The sequence below is a fragment of the Mastomys coucha genome, unplaced genomic scaffold (assembly GCF_008632895.1).
Source record: "Mastomys coucha isolate ucsf_1 unplaced genomic scaffold, UCSF_Mcou_1 pScaffold16, whole genome shotgun sequence".
In the NCBI taxonomy this organism is placed as follows: Eukaryota; Metazoa; Chordata; class Mammalia; order Rodentia; family Muridae; genus Mastomys; species Mastomys coucha.
The window spans coordinates 74610190-74631321 of NW_022196898.1; the positions used below are offsets into that span (position 1 = coordinate 74610190).

The 21132-nt window shown below is 40.8% G+C and overlaps 1 protein-coding gene across 48 annotated transcripts in view; it reads right to left on the reverse strand.

Moving 5' to 3' along the window:
• Ank2 (ankyrin 2) overlaps positions 1 to 21132 on the reverse strand; it is a 576750-nt gene that overhangs the window by 178760 nt on the left and 376858 nt on the right. For 47 of the 48 annotated variants that reach the window (XM_031375399.1, XM_031375406.1, XM_031375436.1 and 44 more), the window contains one exon: positions 2147 to 2248. In XM_031375399.1, the coding sequence (XP_031231259.1) occupies positions 2147 to 2248 (102 nt within the window). Of the gene's footprint in view, positions 1 to 2146; positions 2249 to 20469; positions 20620 to 21132 lie in introns of those variants that run through there. The other variant, XM_031375393.1, reaches the window with a different exon arrangement.

Sequence of the window (21132 nt, forward strand, 5' to 3'; positions counted from 1 at the left end):
AAAAAAAAAAAAAAAAAATAAAATAAAATTGGGGAATGTATTTAACTTACTTCATGAACCTAAGGTAGCATGTCAAAAATATAAAACATTTCAAATTTAAACTCTAAGGCATTTTATTGAGTAAATATGTATATGTATATGCATATATATGCATATGTATATACATGTAGAAATTTGGATTTTCTTTCTTAATATAATTAATATACTTTGAGTTCAAAAGAGTAATATAAGCATATCATATAAAATTATCCCTAATGGAAAATAAGATAAAAAGGGGATATACATCTGAAATGGTCTTATTCTATCTGTCCATGGAGAAGAAGTGATTTGGTGTCATTGTATGGTTCAGTATCAACATTTCTCACCTCCACGCCATAGAGATACTCTATAACTATGTCATGATATTAGCAGGGGAGCAAAGTCTCCTGGATTTGAACAAGGCCTGTGTAATCCACAGCAAAAGCAGCAGTTGAGTGTCATATAGCACTGGTACTAGATCCTCTCATCAAATGCATCACAGTAGATAAAAAGGGCAATGGTGGAAGCCTGTCTGTGTAGGCTGAGTTAAACCATGCAGGCCTTAGGGAGTTCTCATTAGCCTGCTTTTGGCCTCAGGGTTGGTGTTGCCTAGACCTAGTCCTTCAGGACTACTCACTGCAAACACTACCCCAGCAGATGGCCCAGGATCATGCATTCCCAGGGCATTCTATTGCTATTATCCCTCACATTATCTGCAAAAGTAAAAAAGTCTCAGTATTTCTGTGTGATGAGAGACATACTCCCCTAAAAGATGAGGAATCCTGTCATCAATAACAACATTTCTCCCTCCCATGATTCTCAAAAGAAAATAGAGAAGTCATCTCCAGGTGACAATAACACAATGAGCCCCTTGGTCCTGTGAAGGCTTAATGCCCCAGTATAGGGTAATTCGAGAGCAGGAGGCAGGAGGGGGTAGGTGGGAGGGGGTAGGTGGGTGGGAAAACACCCTCATAGAAGCAGGAGGATGGGGGGATAGGATAGGAGGTTTCTGGGGGAAAATAGGGAAAGGGGATAACATTTGAAATGTAAATAAGTAAAATATCCAATAAAAAATGATGAAGCATAAAAAAAAGAAACACCTTGAATTCCTTACAATTTGGTTTCAAATTGATTTTGGTTTCTGCACATTCTGAAAGTTTTTCTTCTCATCGATTTTTTGTACCAGCTATGTTCCATTCTATACCTGCATATGGGTCACAAGCCACAACTTAAGAAGCGCTATAAAGTTAATAAAATTAGGTTAAATACAAGGAGGATGTAGAACAGCATCCACGCACTCCTGGATAATTTGAACTTAAATAGTAAAATTTACCTCCAAGGAACATGGCGTTATCCATAATCATTTGCTTTGCATTATACTATCTGTTGCTCATGTGCCCATGTGCCGTGCATGTGCATGCGTGAGCAAACACACACACACACACACACACACACACACACACAAAACCAACAACATTTGCAAGCATTAGTGATACCTGGGGTTTCTAGACACTTTAACTTAAGGTACAAGAATCTTTGTCAAAATGGCAAGAGCATATTAATACTCTTGAGGACAAATAATATCAAAAATCAATAATTTTCTCTAATGAATAATCCAAATACTTCATTTAAACTAATATAGTACTCTTACATAGTCTCAGAATTAACCATATTTCTTTAAACCATTTGCAAGAAGGAGTTGTGGGTTTCTGGATTTTGTTGTTTGTGTGTGTGTGTGTGTGTGTGTGTATGTGTGTGTATGTGTGTGTGTATATGGTTATCTTATTATAACCCAGGCTGGCTCTGACCTCACTATGTAGTTGAGGATGACCTCAAACTAAGTAATATATTATTCTTAACCAATCAATATGCCAAATCAATCAATATACCAGATGAGGTAGTTCACATCATTTCACAGGAAAATACTGACATTCATTTCTTCAAATGGTTGAAAGAAATAGTATTTCTAAAAACAAACATCGACACTTCAAAAAGTCATTAAGGTGGTATAAATTATGCTGCCTAAGATCAACTTTCTGATACATCAGTAAATCAATATAAACAGAAAAGAGCATCGGTATCCGAGACTCTGGATATTGGGTGCTTCTTAATGTATGGCCCAAATTACCTGATTGCAGGTGTTGATGTCAATGCCCCCTTTCAGATACTCCACAACTTTGTCCAGGTTGCCTGCTCTGGCAGCTCGGAGGAAGCTGGCATTGCTGTCAGACTGTAAGAGAAAGAAAAGGCCTTTGGTGATCAAATACACCAAAAACAGGAAGACAGGAGTGTTAACCCTGCACATTGGACAAGCTTGGTCTGAGAAATGTTCCAGTGCTGGCTTTAAAACACTGAGGTAGCAGTCATTGCATATGGCAGCAACCAAATAGCCATTTCAGGATGCTGGCGTTGATGAGAAACACACTCTGCCCATACAAGGATACAAAGGAACCGTTAAAGTAAAAATGACCATTACTGTATGATTCCTAATCTTCAGCCAATTCAATGATGAATTTACGCTATGCAAAATTCAACTGTCATCCATTTTAGACTTTTTCCATGCCTGAATGTTGTGTGCAAAGGTGTTCACGTGTGTCAGGTGAACATGTGAGGGGCATGCATGAACACGTGAACAAGCCCTGGAGTTGGTGTAAGGCATCTTGCTCCATAGCCACTTTCTATTTTTATTTATGGTTGAGGGGTCTGTCCCTTGAAGAACTGAAAGCTTTCCAGAGGGTCAATCTACTTAGTCTGCCTGCCCTTGGGCTCCTCTGTCTCTGCCTCCTCAGCACTGGGACCACAGGGGCCATCATGCCTGTAAAGATTTTTTTTCTAAGTTTTTTTTTTAAGATATTTTCTTTATTTACATGTAAATTTCTCCATTCCCAGTTTCCCCTCCAAAACAAACCCCTGTTGCCTCCCACTTCCCCATGCCTGCCACCCCGCCCTCTCCCACTTTCTGGCCCTGGCATTCCCCTACACTGGGGCACAGAACCTTCACAGGACCGAGGTCCTCTCCTATTGATGATTGAATTTGCAATCCTCTACTATACACATGCTGCCTGAACAATCAGACCCTTCCATGTGCAGTCCTTGGTTGGTGGTTGAGACCCTGGGAGCTCTGAGGGTACTACTTAGTTCCTATTGTTGTTCGTCCTAAGGGGCTGCAAACCCCTCAGCTCCACATTCTGCATACTTCCCACCTCCTCCTCCCACAATCCTTCTCCCATCCCACCTCCACTTTTCCTCTGAATGGGTGGGGGCTCCCCTGGGTATTCCACCCCCCACTCTGGCACTTTAAGTCTCTGTGAGGCTAGGCTCTTCCTCTCCCACTGAAGAAAAGAACTTCTACCAGCATCACCATCCCTGACTTTAAGCTGTACAACAGTAATACAAACTTGCATGGTAGTATCAAGACAGACAGGTTGATCAATGGAATCAAAACTGAAGACCCAGAAATAAACCGACACACCTATGGACATTTAATTTTTGATAAAGAAGCCAAAACCATACAATGAAAAAAAGAAAGCATCTTCAACAAATGGGGAATCCTTCTAAGATTTTTATGTGGGTTCTGGGGATCCTGGGTCTGGTCCCCAGCTTGTACAGCAAGTGTGGAATGTACTGGGCCATCTCCACAGCCCTTATCCATTTGCTTTCACATTGGGTTTCAGTGAACTGACGACGAACCTAATGGCAAGTCAAGGAGAGAGAGAGAGACAGAGACAGAGAGAGACAGACAGAGAGACAGACAGAGACAGAGAGACAGAGAGACAGAGACAGAGACAGAGAGAGACAGAGAGATATACAGAGAGACAGAGACAGAGACAGACAGAGAGAGACAGAGACACAGAGAGACAGAGAGAGATACAGAGACACAGAGAGACAGACAGAGATAGAGACAGAGAAACAGAGAGAGACAGAGAGGGAATTTTAAAACTAGAAGAAACTACAGCTGCTGGGGTCCCCCTTTCCCCTCCTTTACTGTTAGTTTTCAGACGACTCAGCGGAAGAATGCTGAGTTGGGGTCACTACAGTTGTCCAGCCTCATGTTGAGAACAAGATGCTTTGAAGAGCGGGGAAAGCATTCGCTGGCAGGTGTGCACTAGGCTAATGCAAATTTTGTACTCCTAGTGGCTTGGGGAAAACATTATTAAATGTGAACCAGCTGACATAATACCAGACTAAAGTATCTTGGAGAAGATGATAGCTCTCCGGATGGAGACTTTGTTTTAAGTTTTTCATCTTCCCACAGTCTCCACAAGTCTGGTCCTGGGAAAAATCATCTCATTTGCCTCGAAGATGGGGGGAGCCCAGGGGAGCCCCCACCTGCTCAGAGGAGAAGGGGAGCTGGGATGTGAGAAGGATTGTGAGGAGGGGTGACCAGGAGGTGGGCAGTGAGTGGGATGTAAAGTGACTAAGGAAAAGGCTATGCCAAAGGCAGAGTTACACCATCACCCCAGGCGTGGATAAATATTCTGACTTTTAAGCCTTAACATAATAATGACAATGCCCTTTTGTTAGGGTTCAAGGCTCTTACATAATTATTGTAAATTTTCTTGTAGTATAATATCTGGGCAAAGAGAAAAGGAGTCTGAAGAGGGATGTAATTCTCATATTTGGACTTGAGAGCTGAGTTTGATGACTTCTGTTTTCTTTCAGGTATGAAGACACTCTCCTTCGCAGCTTGCCCAGTCCCCTTCCCTCGAAGAAAACTACACTTGGCAGGGGTTCTTGGCACACTCCCTCAAAACTGGTTTTAAGGGTTGTGATGATGGGCAGGTAATAGAATTGGGAGTATTTTCTCAGGGAGTTTCAAATACATGATTGCTTGCACATCATTAAGGGATTTACACACAGGAACCCTGGAAAGCCAAGAAATGAATTGTCTCACATCGGTCCGAGTACTACATGGGTTACAGGTTTCCAAAGCACACAGATGCTTAGGAGTTGCAAGGCGTGGCTGAAATCTAGACATCCCAAATCCATGCTCTGCTTCTTTGGAAAGGCCTCAGTGTGTGTGAATAGTGTAGAAACATTCTCCTTCCCAGGATGCCTCACGCTCCATCCTTCCTGAAAGCCATGCCCCTGGCAGAATGCCCCGAGTCCATCTGCAATGCAGGGACTGAATTGTGACTCACGTTAAAATGCTTCCTCTATGAAATGATTTTGCTGTTTTCAGCTAATGCTAAACTCCAGTGGGATTTTCCCTTCCAGGTTTCTTGCTACATCATTTAAGCGTAGCTCAGCATTCCACAAGGCACTATGAAGAGCTCATAAAAAGAAAATCTTAATTTTTTTACTATAAGTCAATGAAAATAAAATATGACCTCCCACATATAAAATGTTAAAATATTATATAAACACAGTTTATCCAAAATAAACTTCATTAAAAACTGAGTCAATGAAATACTTCCAATTTGTGCATGAAGCAAATAATTGTAGGTAATATTTACTGTTTACTGTGTACCAAGAAAAGAGCTAAAGGAGCCATTATGCATCAGATAATTAATATCCATAGTAAAACTATAAAAAAAAATGAGATGTCATTATGAGAAAAGACACCTAGAAGTTTCTTAGGTCACATGATCCCCCAGGGATGTGGGAGATTGAAGATTAATTTCACATTTATCAGACTCAAGAGTCAGAAAGCTCTGCTTTTGCTGCCCCCCCCCAGCTGTGCAAACTATCAAAAAATAGAAAACACTGCGAATTCCTCACTGATGGACTGGATTCATTTCCTTGGGCATGACCACACTTACTGTTGATATTCTGTCTGGACTCCACCCCCACAGTTACCTGTCAACAGCCTGGTAGGCCTGGTCCTATAAAGGGGCTGCTTGCCCCCTCCTCTCGCTCTTATTCCTGGCTTCTCTCCCTCGCCTCTTGTCCCATTGCTCTCCCTCTCTCCCCATTCCCTTCCCCCCTCTCTCCATGTGGTCATGGCCAGCCCCTACTTCTCTACTCTCTCCTTCTCTCTGCCTTTCTTTGCCTTTGCTACCCTCTTAACTCCCCTCCCCATGCCCTGAATAAACTCTATTCTATACTATACCAGCATGTGTCTGGTTCCTCAGGAGGAAGGGATGCCTCGGCATGGGCCCGCCAAGGCACCCCCTCCCCCACACCCCGCCGGAACATATTTTTATAGCTCTTTCTCTTTTCATGATCACAACATAGACTGAGCAGAGAATGAGTCTTAAACTTAGGCAGAGTCAAGCATCAGCCAAATTCTCCTTATCGGCTCGAAATGAAGCTAGTGATTGATGGAGGTGAATAATCAACCCACGTAAAGCTAGAGTTGAATCCAAGTAAAAGTTAAACCCGAGAACTGTTCTTGGTGGGTGCCTTTCTTCCACACTCGCTGCAAATGATATATGCGCATTGACCATGCAAAGATGATCTTGGCACTGTGTGTCTGTGCATACTTATTGTTGTCCTTCAGGCTTTGTGAGTTTGTCAGGTTCATAGCTATTCTAACTATCATGACCACACGGTGAGAGCATTCTTTTCTCTTGGTGCTACAGAAAATCTTATCACACAGAATATACATACACAGAGAAAGAAAGAGAATGAGAGAGAGAGAGAGAAAGAGAGACAGACACATGCACACACACACAAAGAGAGAGACATGCATATACACAGACACACACAGAGATAGACACACGCACACATACACACACAGAGAGACAGACAGACACATGCATGTACACACACACTGTCACACACGCACACAGAAGCACACTACAACACACGCATACACAGAGACATGCATGCACACAGAAGTACATATACACAGTCACACACTGAAGCACATACACACACAGACACGCACACACACAGAAGCATACACACACATATACATACACATGCACACACAAGGACATGAGTGTGCACATACACATGTATGCACACACATCCTCTGGACTTCACTTGTTAGACACTATTTAAAAGCACAGAGGGATACATCAAAAAAAAACCTGCTGTGCTCTGTCATAGGCTAGTTGTGTATGTGACCTGGAACACTCTCTTATTTTTCTCATTAGATTAGTATTGAAATAACCTAGTAATAAGTGTAATTATTTTTAAGTGTGAGTAGAGCCAGGCATGGGCTCTGAGCCGTTGGTAAAACATTCCTTTAGTATATAATAGGACATGGAAACGCACATTCCTCTTCATGTTCATGCTGGGTGGAAGGAAAGTCCTATTTTGCTGAAGTTCCGAAATGGAACTGTGTCAAGACAAGTTGAAGAGGAAGCTTTTTGCTTTTGGCTGGAGATGTCACATGAAGGTTATAAAGCGGGCACACTTAATGACAACCATATGTTGCATATTAAAATAGGCGGGACTGAACATTTGAATTCCTCCTGGAGAATGAGACTTTATAGAACGAAGTACGTTTGGTTATAGGGTCTGAGGGTCCTACAGACAGATACAAATGAGCAAAACAGAGAGGGGATAGTCTTTGGTTTGTCTAGACCTTCTCCAGAGAGATTATGGTTGTCTCTTTTTACTTTATTGAGCTTTAATTGAGAACTTTCCTTTCTGAAAAAAGAAAACTGCTTTGAAAGTTTGCTTTCCTCCTGCTAACCTTGGAGGGGAAAGGCAGATTGGCAAAAATGTCTCTCCTCCCCTCTTTCTCCTCCCCTTTTCTCCCCTCCCCTCTTCTCCCCTTGCTCCTTCTTTGCCCTCCCCCTTGGTGTGTGTGTGTGTGTGTGTGTGTGTGTGCGCGCGCGCGTATGTGCTTGAATCCTTTTATCTCCTTATTGATTAAAAGTAACTAGGCTCCTGTTGTCTAAATCTGTTTTGCTGTAATCACAGATTGACCCCATTGTAGAACACAGTGCTTCGACGTGTACATTTGTCAATGTGTATACACAAGAAAGAGAAGAGTATGCATTTGAACCTCAGTAGCCAAGAATGATTTTGCCTCCATGTCAGGAGGGCTGGGACTGTAGCCATAGGCCACTTCACTTGGATTATGTGATTCTGAGAATAATCATATTGCTCTGCACCTGCTAGCAAAAACTCTATCAACTGAGCTACACCAGCCCTCAGAACCATCTTAATACAAATCCTATACCTAATCGTGTTCCTAACTTCTAACTAGCTAGGGAGCTCTGCTAAGAGTGTTCTACCTACATCAATTCAGCATCCCTAGAATGAACACATAAAGATATCCAGCAAACTTCCATGATATGTACGTATATTCAAAGGAATTCCCTGTTGTATCTTCGCTAACCATGAAGAGTTTGTTTTATAAACAAATAATAACCAACTTTGGTCATGAATAGGGAGTGAGCCATGTTACAACAGTTTGACTGACACTTTAAAATATATTGAAATGAAATGCTTTCCATTCCCAGACTAATCAGCGTATTAAGATATTACAGCATACTTTCCAGGAAGGATGTTAAAGTGTACCCCAATGAAATACTTCAGGATGATGTTAAAGGGACTTAAATTAAGCTTATTTCCCTTTACATCTTTCACAATTCTTGTGTATGAAAAAAAAAAAAAACAACCCAGACCCAATCAAGTGAAATGTCCTTCATCGATGTTTTATCATGCGAGGTGTCCTGCAGTGTTATTCACTACTGTCCTCTGAGATAGGCAATGAGATTTTTATCCCCATAGGTCTGATTACTCTCTGGCTACAGAGGCCATCTGCTTGAAAGCAGACATCCGTCAGTCAGAAGCAGCTTCATACACAGCGCAGACTCCCCCACAGACAGCACAGTCTAACCTGGATTGCTCTTTTTCACATTGAATTATTCAAGGTTGAACCAAGTATCAAGTCTTGAAGTAAACCCTGCCCCCATGACTTCCCTGACATTATAACCACTATTTTAAAAGCACCTGCACAGATTTTTCTTTTCTTTTTTTTCCCCATTGTGGTACGTGATTAAGCTGGTGATTTTGTGGCCCCACTGGATTCAGCATAGAAATATATGAAGTTTAAGGTCTTTTGTTTATAACACTCAGGAATCCACCTCTAATTAACAGTAAGATTGCCTTTTCTAAAGGGTATCACATAATTACAGGTCAACAACCACACATTATAATGTCAGGACTCAAAAAAAATTCTGAACTCAAATTTTAATTTTTGACAATATTAATATCTACACTAGACTAACATAAAATTTCAAATTCATTACTTGTATAGTATCATTCTTACCCCATAGCAATGTTTTAATTTTCCGTGAATAATGAGTCCACAAATTGTTTATGCATTCCTTGGAGTTCCTGGCTTATTTTTTTTTTACATCATTCTAATTATTAGGTGTCTGAAATTTCAGTATGATAATTATGCTTTTTATTAGAAGTCATTTGTTTGTCTCTAATCCCACTTGTAGATCTGTTATTAAGCTCATTAATTCTATAGACTGTCAAGAGCCCATCTTTCTAATGGCCATTTAATTGTTGAAAACATATTCATTTATCCCATTTTCTGAAGTATGTGGGTTTTACTGGAGAATAAACAGCTCTCAAATGCCTCTGCATACTTGTTACAGTCCACATGAATTCGGAATATAAGCAATGAACTCTATAAGGGAAAAGCAGAATTCTAGTATGTCAGAATTATGCTAAATTAAACATGTATGATTCTTTTATATCCATTTCTTTACCTTAACTATGTCAGCTGAGTATCAAGGAACCTAATGTTAAATTTAAAACAACAAAAGAAGGCAACCATCTATATTATGTGCACCATCCAAAAAGGAAATTATTCCCCAGTGTGACTCACTAAATTAATGTGCTTAAAATTCCTGACAGGATCAATGGTTGTACCAATCTAAATGTATGCATGTTGGAAAATGATAGCTTTCCATTTAGAAATAGAGGACTTAATTTAGTAAAGTAAGAAAAAAATGGTTAAAAATAACTCGACAGTAACAACAAGTTATTCTGTGAATAGCTGCTTATTTTGAAGTACCTACTCTGTGCCCCATGGTTATATGTTAAAGGGTAAATGAAGAACTAAGGTGATCCATCCCTGCACTCATCCTTACTTTCACATACACGAAACTAGAGACAACAGCAGCATGTTTGATTCAGGGTTTTAAAGATGGCAGGTGACGTCATGGCTCGCACAGAACCAGCAGCTGCATCATCAGAAGAATAAGGAAGGACTCACCGCTCTGCCTTTAGAAGGGACCGAAGATTGTCTGCCCATACCTATAGGATATGCAGAAAGTGCTGACTGGTAGAACAGAAATTCTCTATAAGTCTGTGTGCATGTGTACTAGTGAAACTGAAAATGGCTTGCTTCCGTGTGGGATATTCACCCCACGTTGAGCACACTGATAGGTGCCACAGCTGTCATTTCCCCCATGAAGCCAAGATACAACTAAGAAACTACCCCCTCCTCCCAGGGTAGAACCTGCTGCCATTCCAAACTTATCCCTTGTGCCATAATTTTCAGTCATCAGGAATGGCTTGCACAATTTAATTTTAACTTGATGCAGTTCTCTAGGAGTGAGGGGATTATGTAATCTTACACTCTGAGATAAGATGGGGAATTGGCTTAGAGAAGAATGTGTGTGGTAAATGGCAGTATGTAACACAGCAGTTGGGGAAAGGCTAAGAGAACCAAGTATCCTAAATTCACAAAGCCTTCAGCTTTTCCTTTAGCTATATACTATATAAGTTATTGTTGCAAAGAAATTGCTTAGGGTATCCCATTTTCATTATTGATCATTGATGAAGAACAAGGTGGCAGATTCCTGTCATTACATTTGTAAAAGTAAGAGATACTGAGAAGGGTGTAGAGAGAATTCTGCAGTCCTTCCATTTCCATCTGGCCTTGTGTAAAACAGAAAGACACCATGTGAAGCATAACCTGGGGAATACACAGGGCCACACTAAGCCCTGTGCCCCTAGGCGTGAACCACTTTTATTTTCTACATTTCCTCGCCAACGGTATGCAGTGTTTATATAACTGAGTTTCCTCACTGATACAGCCATTAGGTTAACACTGACTGTGTCTAGTAGACACTAGCATAAGTAAGATTCACCCAGACCCATGTCTTCCTTCTGTAGTTCAATTTTAAGCAAGAGAATCAATTACAATGTTATCTATGGACTGCACCTGCTTTAAGGTAGCACTTGCCAAAGCGCACATTGAGCAACCATGTTTAATAATTTTTAATGACTTGTGTGAGTGTGTGTGTGTGTGTGTGTGTGTGTGTGTGTGTGTGTGTGGTGGTGAATAAATATAGATATATAGATATATAGATATATAGATAGGGACGCTGCTTTAGTGAGTTGTTAATGATAAATATTTTCTTAGCAAACACAGCATCCTGATAGGAGTCTATCTACCCTCTACTCCTCTATCCATTTATAAGACTAAGAAAGAACTCAACCTGGTTTTGTGTGCATGCTTTGGCTGCCCCACTAGATCCTGAGCACCTTGAGAGAATAAACAATATGCACTTAGGTTAATTCTTTCCTCTATGTTGTACTACGATGTAAGCAGTCACCTCAGTACATGTCAAATACATTTGTAATCTTACTTAGTCCTCGTACGCTTCTCAAATGAGGAATCCTGGGACCAGTGGGCCTGTGCCACTTGCCTGTGGGTTTGGGGGTAAAACGTGGTAGACCTGTGAGTGAGCTCTGTCTTGCTAGAGAGACCCCCCCCATTCATCAGATGCTGTCATCAGTACTGAGTATTAGTCCTCTGTTGACTGGGGAACAGGTGCATACTACCACCACATTCCTGGCTCAGTGTTCACCCCGATCCTCTGGTGCCCAATTCCCTTTCTTGTCTTGGGGCAGAGCCAGCAGTTTGAACTGAATCCAAAATGAAAAGGAAGATTTCTCTTTTTTTTGTGATGGAGCTAACATGATAGTTGCAAGTCCTAAGGACCCAATTGCATTACTTCAGAATGCTACTGCATGTTATACTCAACACATAAAACTAGAATAATGTTGCCATCACAACTGTCACTATTAGTGTGAAAGGAAAAGGCCTTCCAAGCCACCTCTCATGGGTGGCTTCAAAGACAGCCATTTAGCCCTGTTTCTTAGGCAGCATGAAAATTTCCAGCGTGCACACCAGAGTGTTTCCCTGAGTGGGATGGCTTCCAGAACCTTCCAGAACCTCTCAGCTGTTCTTAATTTACTCCACCTGCTGCTTCTTTAAGTTCATCACACTTTCAAGAAATGACAGTAGTAAATTCCCTTTTCTTGTTAGAAAGTAAATGGTGAAAATGTATTTATAATATGTCACTCCTCCAAACTGATTTTAAGTCTAAACAACTGTGACATTAAATGAAATGGCTTGTTCTGAACATGAGAAAATATATGAAGGTATATTGTAAAAGAATATGTATGAGACATGAAAATATAAATTGTTAAAGTAATGGATTATTATGACTTCAACAATTTTTTTAATTCAGTTTTCAAATGTTCTGCTATGTACCTATTTATATGTGTCTATATTTATATGTGTTTATAATTTTCCATCCTTTTTTGAGATAGAGGAGATTATTAAAAGCAAAAAGAAAAAATGAAAGAACATAGAAACAAAGTGGATCTCTATAAGTTTAAGGCTGGCCTGCCAATATTATAAAGACAGTATCTGACACAATCTCAAACAAATGAACAATTTCCATATGTGAAATTTGAAAAAAATGGTCAATTTTTGTTAACTTGTTTTAGGAAACAATAGCATTTGTGATTATTAATAGTCTATGAAAGTTAATGTTAGTGAAATCTATCATGTTAGAATGGCAATCCTCACTGACCTCCAAGCCATTTAAAATAGGCTATAATAAAATGTTCAAAAAAAAACAAAAGAAGGAAGGAAGGAAGGAAGGAAGGAAGGAAGGGAAAAGAGAGGAGAGGGGAGGAGACTTAATGAAATTTAATATTTACTATCTTGTAATGCATTGATTCAATATCTAATTTTATAGTAGCCAATTAAAAATATATGGGATGGAGGATAAAACTGATATATAAGAAAAGGGAGTAAGAGAGGGAACTTGAGAGGGACAGCTAAAACTAAGGGGCAATGGAGATACTCATTTGGAAACCAGAAGTGTCTTAAAATGTATACATATATGAAAGTGCTTTTAATATAATTGCCAAATACTGGAGGAAGTGGCACCCCAAATAAACATCTCTTGCCACCAAATGAAACTTCCAGTGCCAGGAATGGGTTACATCTAATAATGCTGTTGGCCAAAGACACCCTGAAACCCTCAACCTAAGCTGTTTACAAAGCTATTGGTTGCTCTCCACAAACTTCAAGTATGACCCCATGGCTGAAGACAATGCATATATCACTCATCGGACACAGAAAAGTCAAGCTGATGCCTACATAGAACATTCACCCTTACTGACTAGTGTTTATATTACTGTAAGGTATTTTTGTACACTACCAAAGGAGAAAGATAAGCACAAACTCTTTGTTTAGAGGGCCAGCATAGCAGCCCTCTTAACTACAATGGTTACTTGACTTCAAGATACACTATAGCAAGAGTGGCACAAAAGTTGTGGAGTACCCAACCACTATCTGATGATGGCACCCATGCCCAACACTGCTAGGGTGGCCAAGAACCTGAAAGTACAAAGGTCATATGGGAAAACCAAAGGCTACTGCTCTGCTAATAGGAACATAGCAATAAACAACTGCTAAGGATGTTCTGCTATACTCATGGATTGGTGTCTTCCTCAGCCATCATTAGAGATGCCGCCTACTGCAGTAGATGGGAATAAATACAGGAACCTGCAATGGAACAACGCACAGAAAGTGATAGGTCTTTGAATACTCAGTATGAAATAGGATGTCCATCAATTCCTTCTCCTTGGAGCTCAGGGAACTCTGCGGAAGAGGAGACAGACAATCTGTAAGAGCCAGTAGGGATAGAAGACACCAAGGAAACAAAACCCCTCTAAAAACAGCAGGGTTGGTGCACATATGAACTTGTAGAGACTGTGGCAGCACACATGGGTCTTACACATGGCTAAGCTAGATGGGATCCCAGCACAGAGAGGAGAAAAGGACACATGTCTTAATACCTAACCTGGAATTGTCTCCAACTGAAAACAGCCCCAAAGGAAAAACTAGGTTTTTCCAATGGAATCTCTCTGGTTATACAAAGCACTCTTAATAAGACCCTTCCCCTGCCCAGCAGGAGATGCCAACTCAAAACAAACTAAATAGTAGCTTTGGAGGGTGTTTTTGTCTCATAATTCTTTACTCAGGCTTTTTTTTTTCTTTCCTTATATGTCTTTTACGTTTCTGGTTGTGGTTTGTTATAGTTTCTGATTGTGTCTTCTTATGAGGCTTCTGTGTGTGCAAGTGAGTGTTTCTCTGTACCTGTATGGGTTTCCCATGCTTTTCCTTTGATTTCTTTTCTGTTTTGTTTGTTTGGTTGGTTGGTTGGTTGGTCGGTTGGTTGGTTTTGTACAGATTTGTTAGTGTTTTTTATTTTATTATTATTATTTTTTAGACATCTGCTTATTTTCTGAGAGAGAGGAAGAAAGGGTGTAGATTTAGATAGATGGAGAGATGGGAAGGTCTAGGAGGAGCTGGGAAAGGAGAAACCCTATTCAGACTACTTGTACAAAAACAAGGCATATATATGTTTTTTCTACAGCATGTATTTCTGTTAAATCAAGTACAATTTGCCCAGGAGCTGTCTGAGTACTCTGTACCATGAGTCCCTCTGCGGCAAACTATGACCTAATGCAGCAAACAGTAAATATCCTCTTACAATAAGTTGCTGAGTCCAGGCCCAGCAGCAGCTGCACTTCACACAGTCTCGGGCCACTAGCTGATCAGACTATGGCCAGAGGAGACAATGGCTTCTCATGCCAGACTCTAATAAGGCTGGTACAGAGGTGTAGCTGTTTCCAAACAGGACTTCTGTTTTCTATCCATACTTCCTATATGCCAACTCCTGAGCCCAGCCCTGGCTCTGGGTTGGTTCATCAGGTGCCCTTTGCTGAAACAAATTAACTCTAATATGTCCATGCTTTTGCTTTTAACAGTTGGTGTGCTAAGAACTTTTAATAAGGCGGAAGACATCTGTTAATCATCTCTCATGTGCTTGCGTGTGTGTGGAATGTTTTGAATTGAAGTATGGACTTCAATTCTAAGGGAGTAACAGGTCATTCTGAACAACATTGTTATTCAAAGGGCTCAACAGTGAAGTAAAATTCAAATTTTTAAAACTTTAGGAACACATATCCATAACCTCTTTGGTGCCTCTGTGCCTGGACTTCCAATGAGGGCTAACAAGGTCAGACAATAAATAAAAATACTCTTTGAAAGTGTACAGAAATGACTTGCTTTTGAGAGTGGGATTTAAGCGTGTTCTAAGCACTGTGGTTTAAAACGTCACTGCAACATAGAACAGAGCCTTTCTGACTTTTAAGGCAATGCACAAACCTGCAGGGGTTGAGTTTTTGGGCAGAGCATCCTCTGTTCCCACACACCCCATGTGGTGTTGGCTTCTTTAATTACCTAAAAATTGTTGCCAACACATTGGACAGGAAAAGCTTATTAACATTTTTGTGCCCTTGTATGTGACAGCACACACCCAGCCCTGTCTCTTCAGAAAAGTCAACCCACCACTTTCAACACAAAGTAGTAGTTATCCTATCCAAATTCACTTACGAGCTACTTAGAAGTCATGCTTAATCTTGCTAAACACATCTTCCTGGCTACCATCTGAGATTCAGGTTCGGGAGGTCCCAAGAGTTTCTGCACTTCTACAACAGCACAGGTGATCTTTCAGATAAGTCATTCATAGACTCCACTTTGAGAAGTGCTACCTTTAAAAGACTAACTAGACCTTTCATGCTATGTATTTATTACACAATGCCAAATATTTTTTTTCAACTAAGCCATCACCAACCATCAAAAATTATTGTGTAACAAAGCATAGGAAGTTGAATACCATATGCCAATGTTCTACTGTGTGTTTTTGTTTTGGTTTGGTTTTGGTTTTGGTTTTTATTGAAGCATGTCACTATGTAACCCTGGCTGTCCTAGAACTCACTCTGTGAAGCATGTTGGCCTCAGTCACAGAGATCCACGTGTCTCTACCGCTCAAGTACTGAAATTAAAGGCAGACCACCACACTTAGCCCCCATATGCTATTTTTGAAAAGAAACAATCATAGAGAATAGTTAAATGGACAAATTTGCAAAATTTCGCCTTATTAATAGAAAATAATTGATCATATTTTATCCCTTAACAAGCTATGGCAGGTTCAATGAGAAGCTCCCAGTAGGCTCATGTATTTGAACACTTGGTCCCCAGTTGGTGGGGCCTTAGGAAGACTTAGGGGATGTGGACTTGCTGAAGGAAGCATTCCTGTATGGGCGTTGAGAATTTGGTGACTTGAGACACTTCTTCTTTGCTCGTTTCTCCTTCATGCAATTCAAGATGTGAGCTCTCTACATTTAGTGCCTGCCATGTGCAGCCATGATGGATGCTTATCCTCTGGAACTGTAAGGCCAGGTAAACCCTCCCTCTTCTAAGTTGCGTTGGTCATGGTATTTTACCACAGCGATAAAAATGTAATAAATACACATGCTTTTTCCTTTACTACTCAAGGCTGTATTAAACAACCAGAAGTTTTCAAAAATGTCTCACAGATTCTCCTGTACATGGCTGCCTTCCTAGGTGTTTCAGTGGGTGCTTCCTCCTTTCCTTAGGAAGTCAACAATCTAGAAAGGTAAGATACTAAAAAAGCAGAATGAAAGCAATAGAAACAGGTTACTTCTATTATGGGAGAATTCAAATTTCTTTTATTTTTCCATGATATAGTGAGAATTCCTCTGTAGATAATTGACCGATCTCAACATTAAGTTTAGTGCACTGTGTGGTTACTTAACAAGTGCAGTTACTTAGAAAACGTGGAGAATGCTACAATAACAGGCAAAATAAAATCTCAGGTTATTTCAAATCCTCCCTTGGTCACTCAGTGGTGTCAGTAGGCAGAGAGGGAGGAAGAGAAAACTAAGATTTTAAATAAACTCTATCCCAGCAACACTCATAATTCCTCAAAAACCAGTTTCAACAAGCAATGTGTATTACTAAACCCTCGGCTTTCACGGGGCTTCCATATATAATTGACTTGCCCGAGGATGGCCCTGCAATGATTCCCTGTCAGGTAGGAATTGTGATGGCTGAGCTCCGATGGAGAAATATTTCGGAAAGGTACAAAGAAAGGGAAGCTTTCCTGGACTTACGTAAGCCCACACAAATACGATTGAAGTATTGAAAAGCCAAACCCCTAAGATTTTTATAGTCAACTGTGACATAAAATAGCACAAATTTCAAAGAGACTCCAATGAAAATAAAGGAATCACAAAACAAGTGAATGTTTCCTGCGGCATAATAAATGTAACTGAGGAATGAGATCCGGATCTGGAAATGAGTAAGAGCCACACAGATGCTTTGCTGCCTGGGAAGGAAGCAAAATAAGGTCGAAAAATAAAAGAGCGTTCTCTGCCATCAGTTCTCAGCTCCATCCAGACATGTGACCTTGAAAAGACACTGGGCATATAGTGGATTTAATCTTATGAAATATGAAAGAAGAAATGGTGCTTTAAAATCAACACATAGTTCAAATAAAGACAAATGTTTGGCTTGGATGGACTCAGCATAAGGCTGATATAGAAGAATGTTCCAGATGCTGAGTTAGACATTACTGTTTACATTAAATTATTCCTCTTACAATAATATAATCTTTTACTACGTCTTGAAAATGTAACTATTGTTCTTTGTGTACAATTTGCTGCATGAGAGAATAGCTACTTAAGGAAAGACCTATTATTTCACAAAATAATAAGTATATTAAAGTTCATCCAATTCTTGAATAGAAGTTGAAAGAATTTCTTAAATTCTTCCTTTAGATATATATCTTGTAACTCCACCATTTTACCACCTCTGCCAGATCTGAGGGCATACTACGTGTATCTAGAAAATCTCCACAGTAATATCTGCATCCTTGAGTGACTTCCTAATTAATTCACTCATCTTTTCCACAAACATTCCCTAAGCCCCTATTAGGTAGGTGGTGGGCACTTTGTTGGTCATGTCAAAGACAAGGTAATTCATGCCATATGAACACAACCTAAACCAATACTCCAAAAATGCCTTTGGTCCATGGTCTCCCTCTAGTAGGCAGTCTGCCTTAAATCTTGGCTTATGTATCTCTTAATAATCCAATCCTATGTTTTTTGCCCAAATTTCATTGTTTCTGTGACCAACAGCTGTTTTAGCTAGGAAAAGAATACATGGTATTTCTAGTATTTCTATCTCTAGTGTCACACCACTGGCTTCAAGATTAACTGGGTGCTCTTTAAATGAGTTAAATAAGCCTGATGTCTTTACAGACCTTATGAAAACTGAATTTCCACCTTTGCATAATCCACAACACTGTGACATCCATAATGGAACTTCTATTTTATCAGTCATTGGACATCCTTCAGACCAAGGCCTGGCTCATTCATACTGAAAGAACAAATATACTTTCTTCCACACAGCAATCCAAACTCTAGTTTCAAACAGCTTCCTCGATCTACTTCAGGCTCCACCTTCTCCATTAGCACAAGTGCTATTCTGAATATTGAGAGCTAAATGCCACTTAGGCACCAACAAATCCTTGGATACTGATACTGGTGGTGGCTTTTTGAGTTCTGAACCTCTGAATGAATTTCTCATTCTAGCCCCAGAGTTTAAAGATCAACTTGTCACTTCTCCTTTACGTCAAAGAACATATCAACTTCATAGAAACTCAAGAAGTTACCCTTCCTTGCCCTCTATGTTTAAAAGCTTACCCTTGGGCCAGACAGAGGCAGGCAGGCCTTTGCGAGTTCAAGGCCAGCCTTGGCTATAGAGTAGGTTCCAGGACAGCCAGAGCTGTACAGAAAAACCCTGTCGTGAGTTTAAGAAACAGCTTATCTTCGTTTTGCTCTTGCATTTAATTCTTAAGGTGCTTCTCATTTCCTTCCATGCATTATCTGACCTGAATAATTTTTTCCAGTGCTGAGTTATGGAACCCAGAACCTGACCTGTGCTGGGAGGGGCCCTACCACCGAGTTACATCTCCCGCCCTATTGATACTTAAAAGATAAATAAATGGGAAACATGTGTACAACTTAGAGACGTCAGGGTCATTATTAGCGAATATTTTTGAATGCCCTAAGTATTTTTAAAAGCTCAGGAACATGCAGTTTTTAAACAAGGTATATTGTTACAGGATGTATTTTTAACCTCCGACTGCCAAGCACAAGGCTCCTTCTTGCTCACCTTATTTTTTGCCCTCAGCTCAGCTCCATAGCATTAGAAGAGCTCACTGTGAGATCTGTGGATGCGGCTAATTTAAACTCTGACCCAGAAAGAGAAACTGCCTGCTCCTAGCTCCCCCTGCCTGGGTGACCTCAGGCCGATATTTTCCTGAGAGAAGGGATTTGCTTCCTAAACCTTTCACTCCCAGCTGGGAAGCACTTGCCCCTCCCTTGCTTTCTGCTCCACCCCCCACCCCCTCCCCGCAGCTGTACCACTGCTCTGCAAATCGTTTTTTTTATTGACAGGCTCTAAGTCCAAGTTTCAGTTTCACTACAATCTAACAAGTCCAAAGATCCCGGTCAGGGTAAAAGCCAAAGAGGACATGCCTCATAATCGGTGATCCCTCCTGGGAACAGCAGAGAGCACAGAAAAACCAAGCCCTCGATGGCCCTCACTCAGGAGCCTTCAGTATGAAATTCTGGTCAACTTCTGACTCTCCCAGTACCGATCAACCTGGGCCAACAACACTTCCTTTTAAGTCACGGTGACCCTACACACCATGTCATGGGATGATTAAAATCTGGAGGCCAACTTAAATATCTGACTTCTCCACATTTAAGCCTTTTCACCAACTAGCATGAACATCACTAGACCTGCATCTAAAGGCCTCACTAAAGTTATTCACAAACAACATGAACAATGCCTTTATAGCTACAACTGGGATTCTAAGTTAGCACATGCATGGAAAATGCCCTCCGGCCTAATGAAAGAATGAACTGTATAAGAATATATAAATAGGGAAAAGAATTTGGCAGCCTGAACCTGACTCTCCACAATACTACTGAAAATCACTCTATAACGGTGTGTGGGTGTGTATGCACATGTGCACACATACATGCATATTCGTGCACGCACACATGCATATTCAGCCTTGCCAAAAATCCAAACTAAAGAGGCAGTGCAACAGTCCTCTTCGAATGCCAATTCGTAGCTACAGAAGAAAGAAGAGACCAACATACTCATACTGTAGCATTCAGATCCAACAGCAGCAGGCCACTGACTCCCAGACAGTCAGGTGGTGTAATCACATTGATTTTACGTCAGCTTCCTTCCAGGAAGTTAAGAGATATGACCAATGAGTCTCACTGTTGATTCTTAGACCAATGTCCTCCCATTTATGGCTTAACACTTACCAGTAGGTCAGGCTCTTTGACATCATCACTGTTACAGCCATAGTAGTCTGGGGTTGTATCCAGCTCCAGCATGTTTCCCTGTGCTCTGACACTCTTGTTCGCATGGCAAGAGGAGCAGAGAGCAGCATTCCCCATCTCAGCTCTACACTTCCTGCTGCCAAAGGGCCTGCCCTTGTCCTGGCCTGGGCTCCCAAGGATCCACTAGCAGAGACAATCCATGATCCTTGGCTCCTGTCCTCAGTGCTCCAACATGTCCCTCACCAGTTTTCCCCATCGGCTGCCCGGCTTGCTGGTGTCAGAGAGAACTCAAAACCCCAGCAACTGTAGCCTGCATTCAGTGACCATTTCCAGTTCAGGGACTGCCAGTCTATTTTTACACCTACCAGGCCAGCTATGCATGTCAATAGAGTGAGGGGGGGAGGCAGACCGGGAGCAGGGGAGGGGGTGGTATTGTTTTGTTTTTCTCCATGCAAGCGGCCTGCCTCATGCATGGGCTGAAGTTCCTGCTGTGTAAAAGTTCTCTCCATAAGAGAAGTTTTGCATTCCTCAATAAATTCCTGGTAATCCTTTGATTTTTTTTTCCCCTCCTCTCCGATCTTGTCCTCATACAAAATAAAAACTCCCTTGTTAACTCTGCTCCACTGACATAACACACAACTGTCA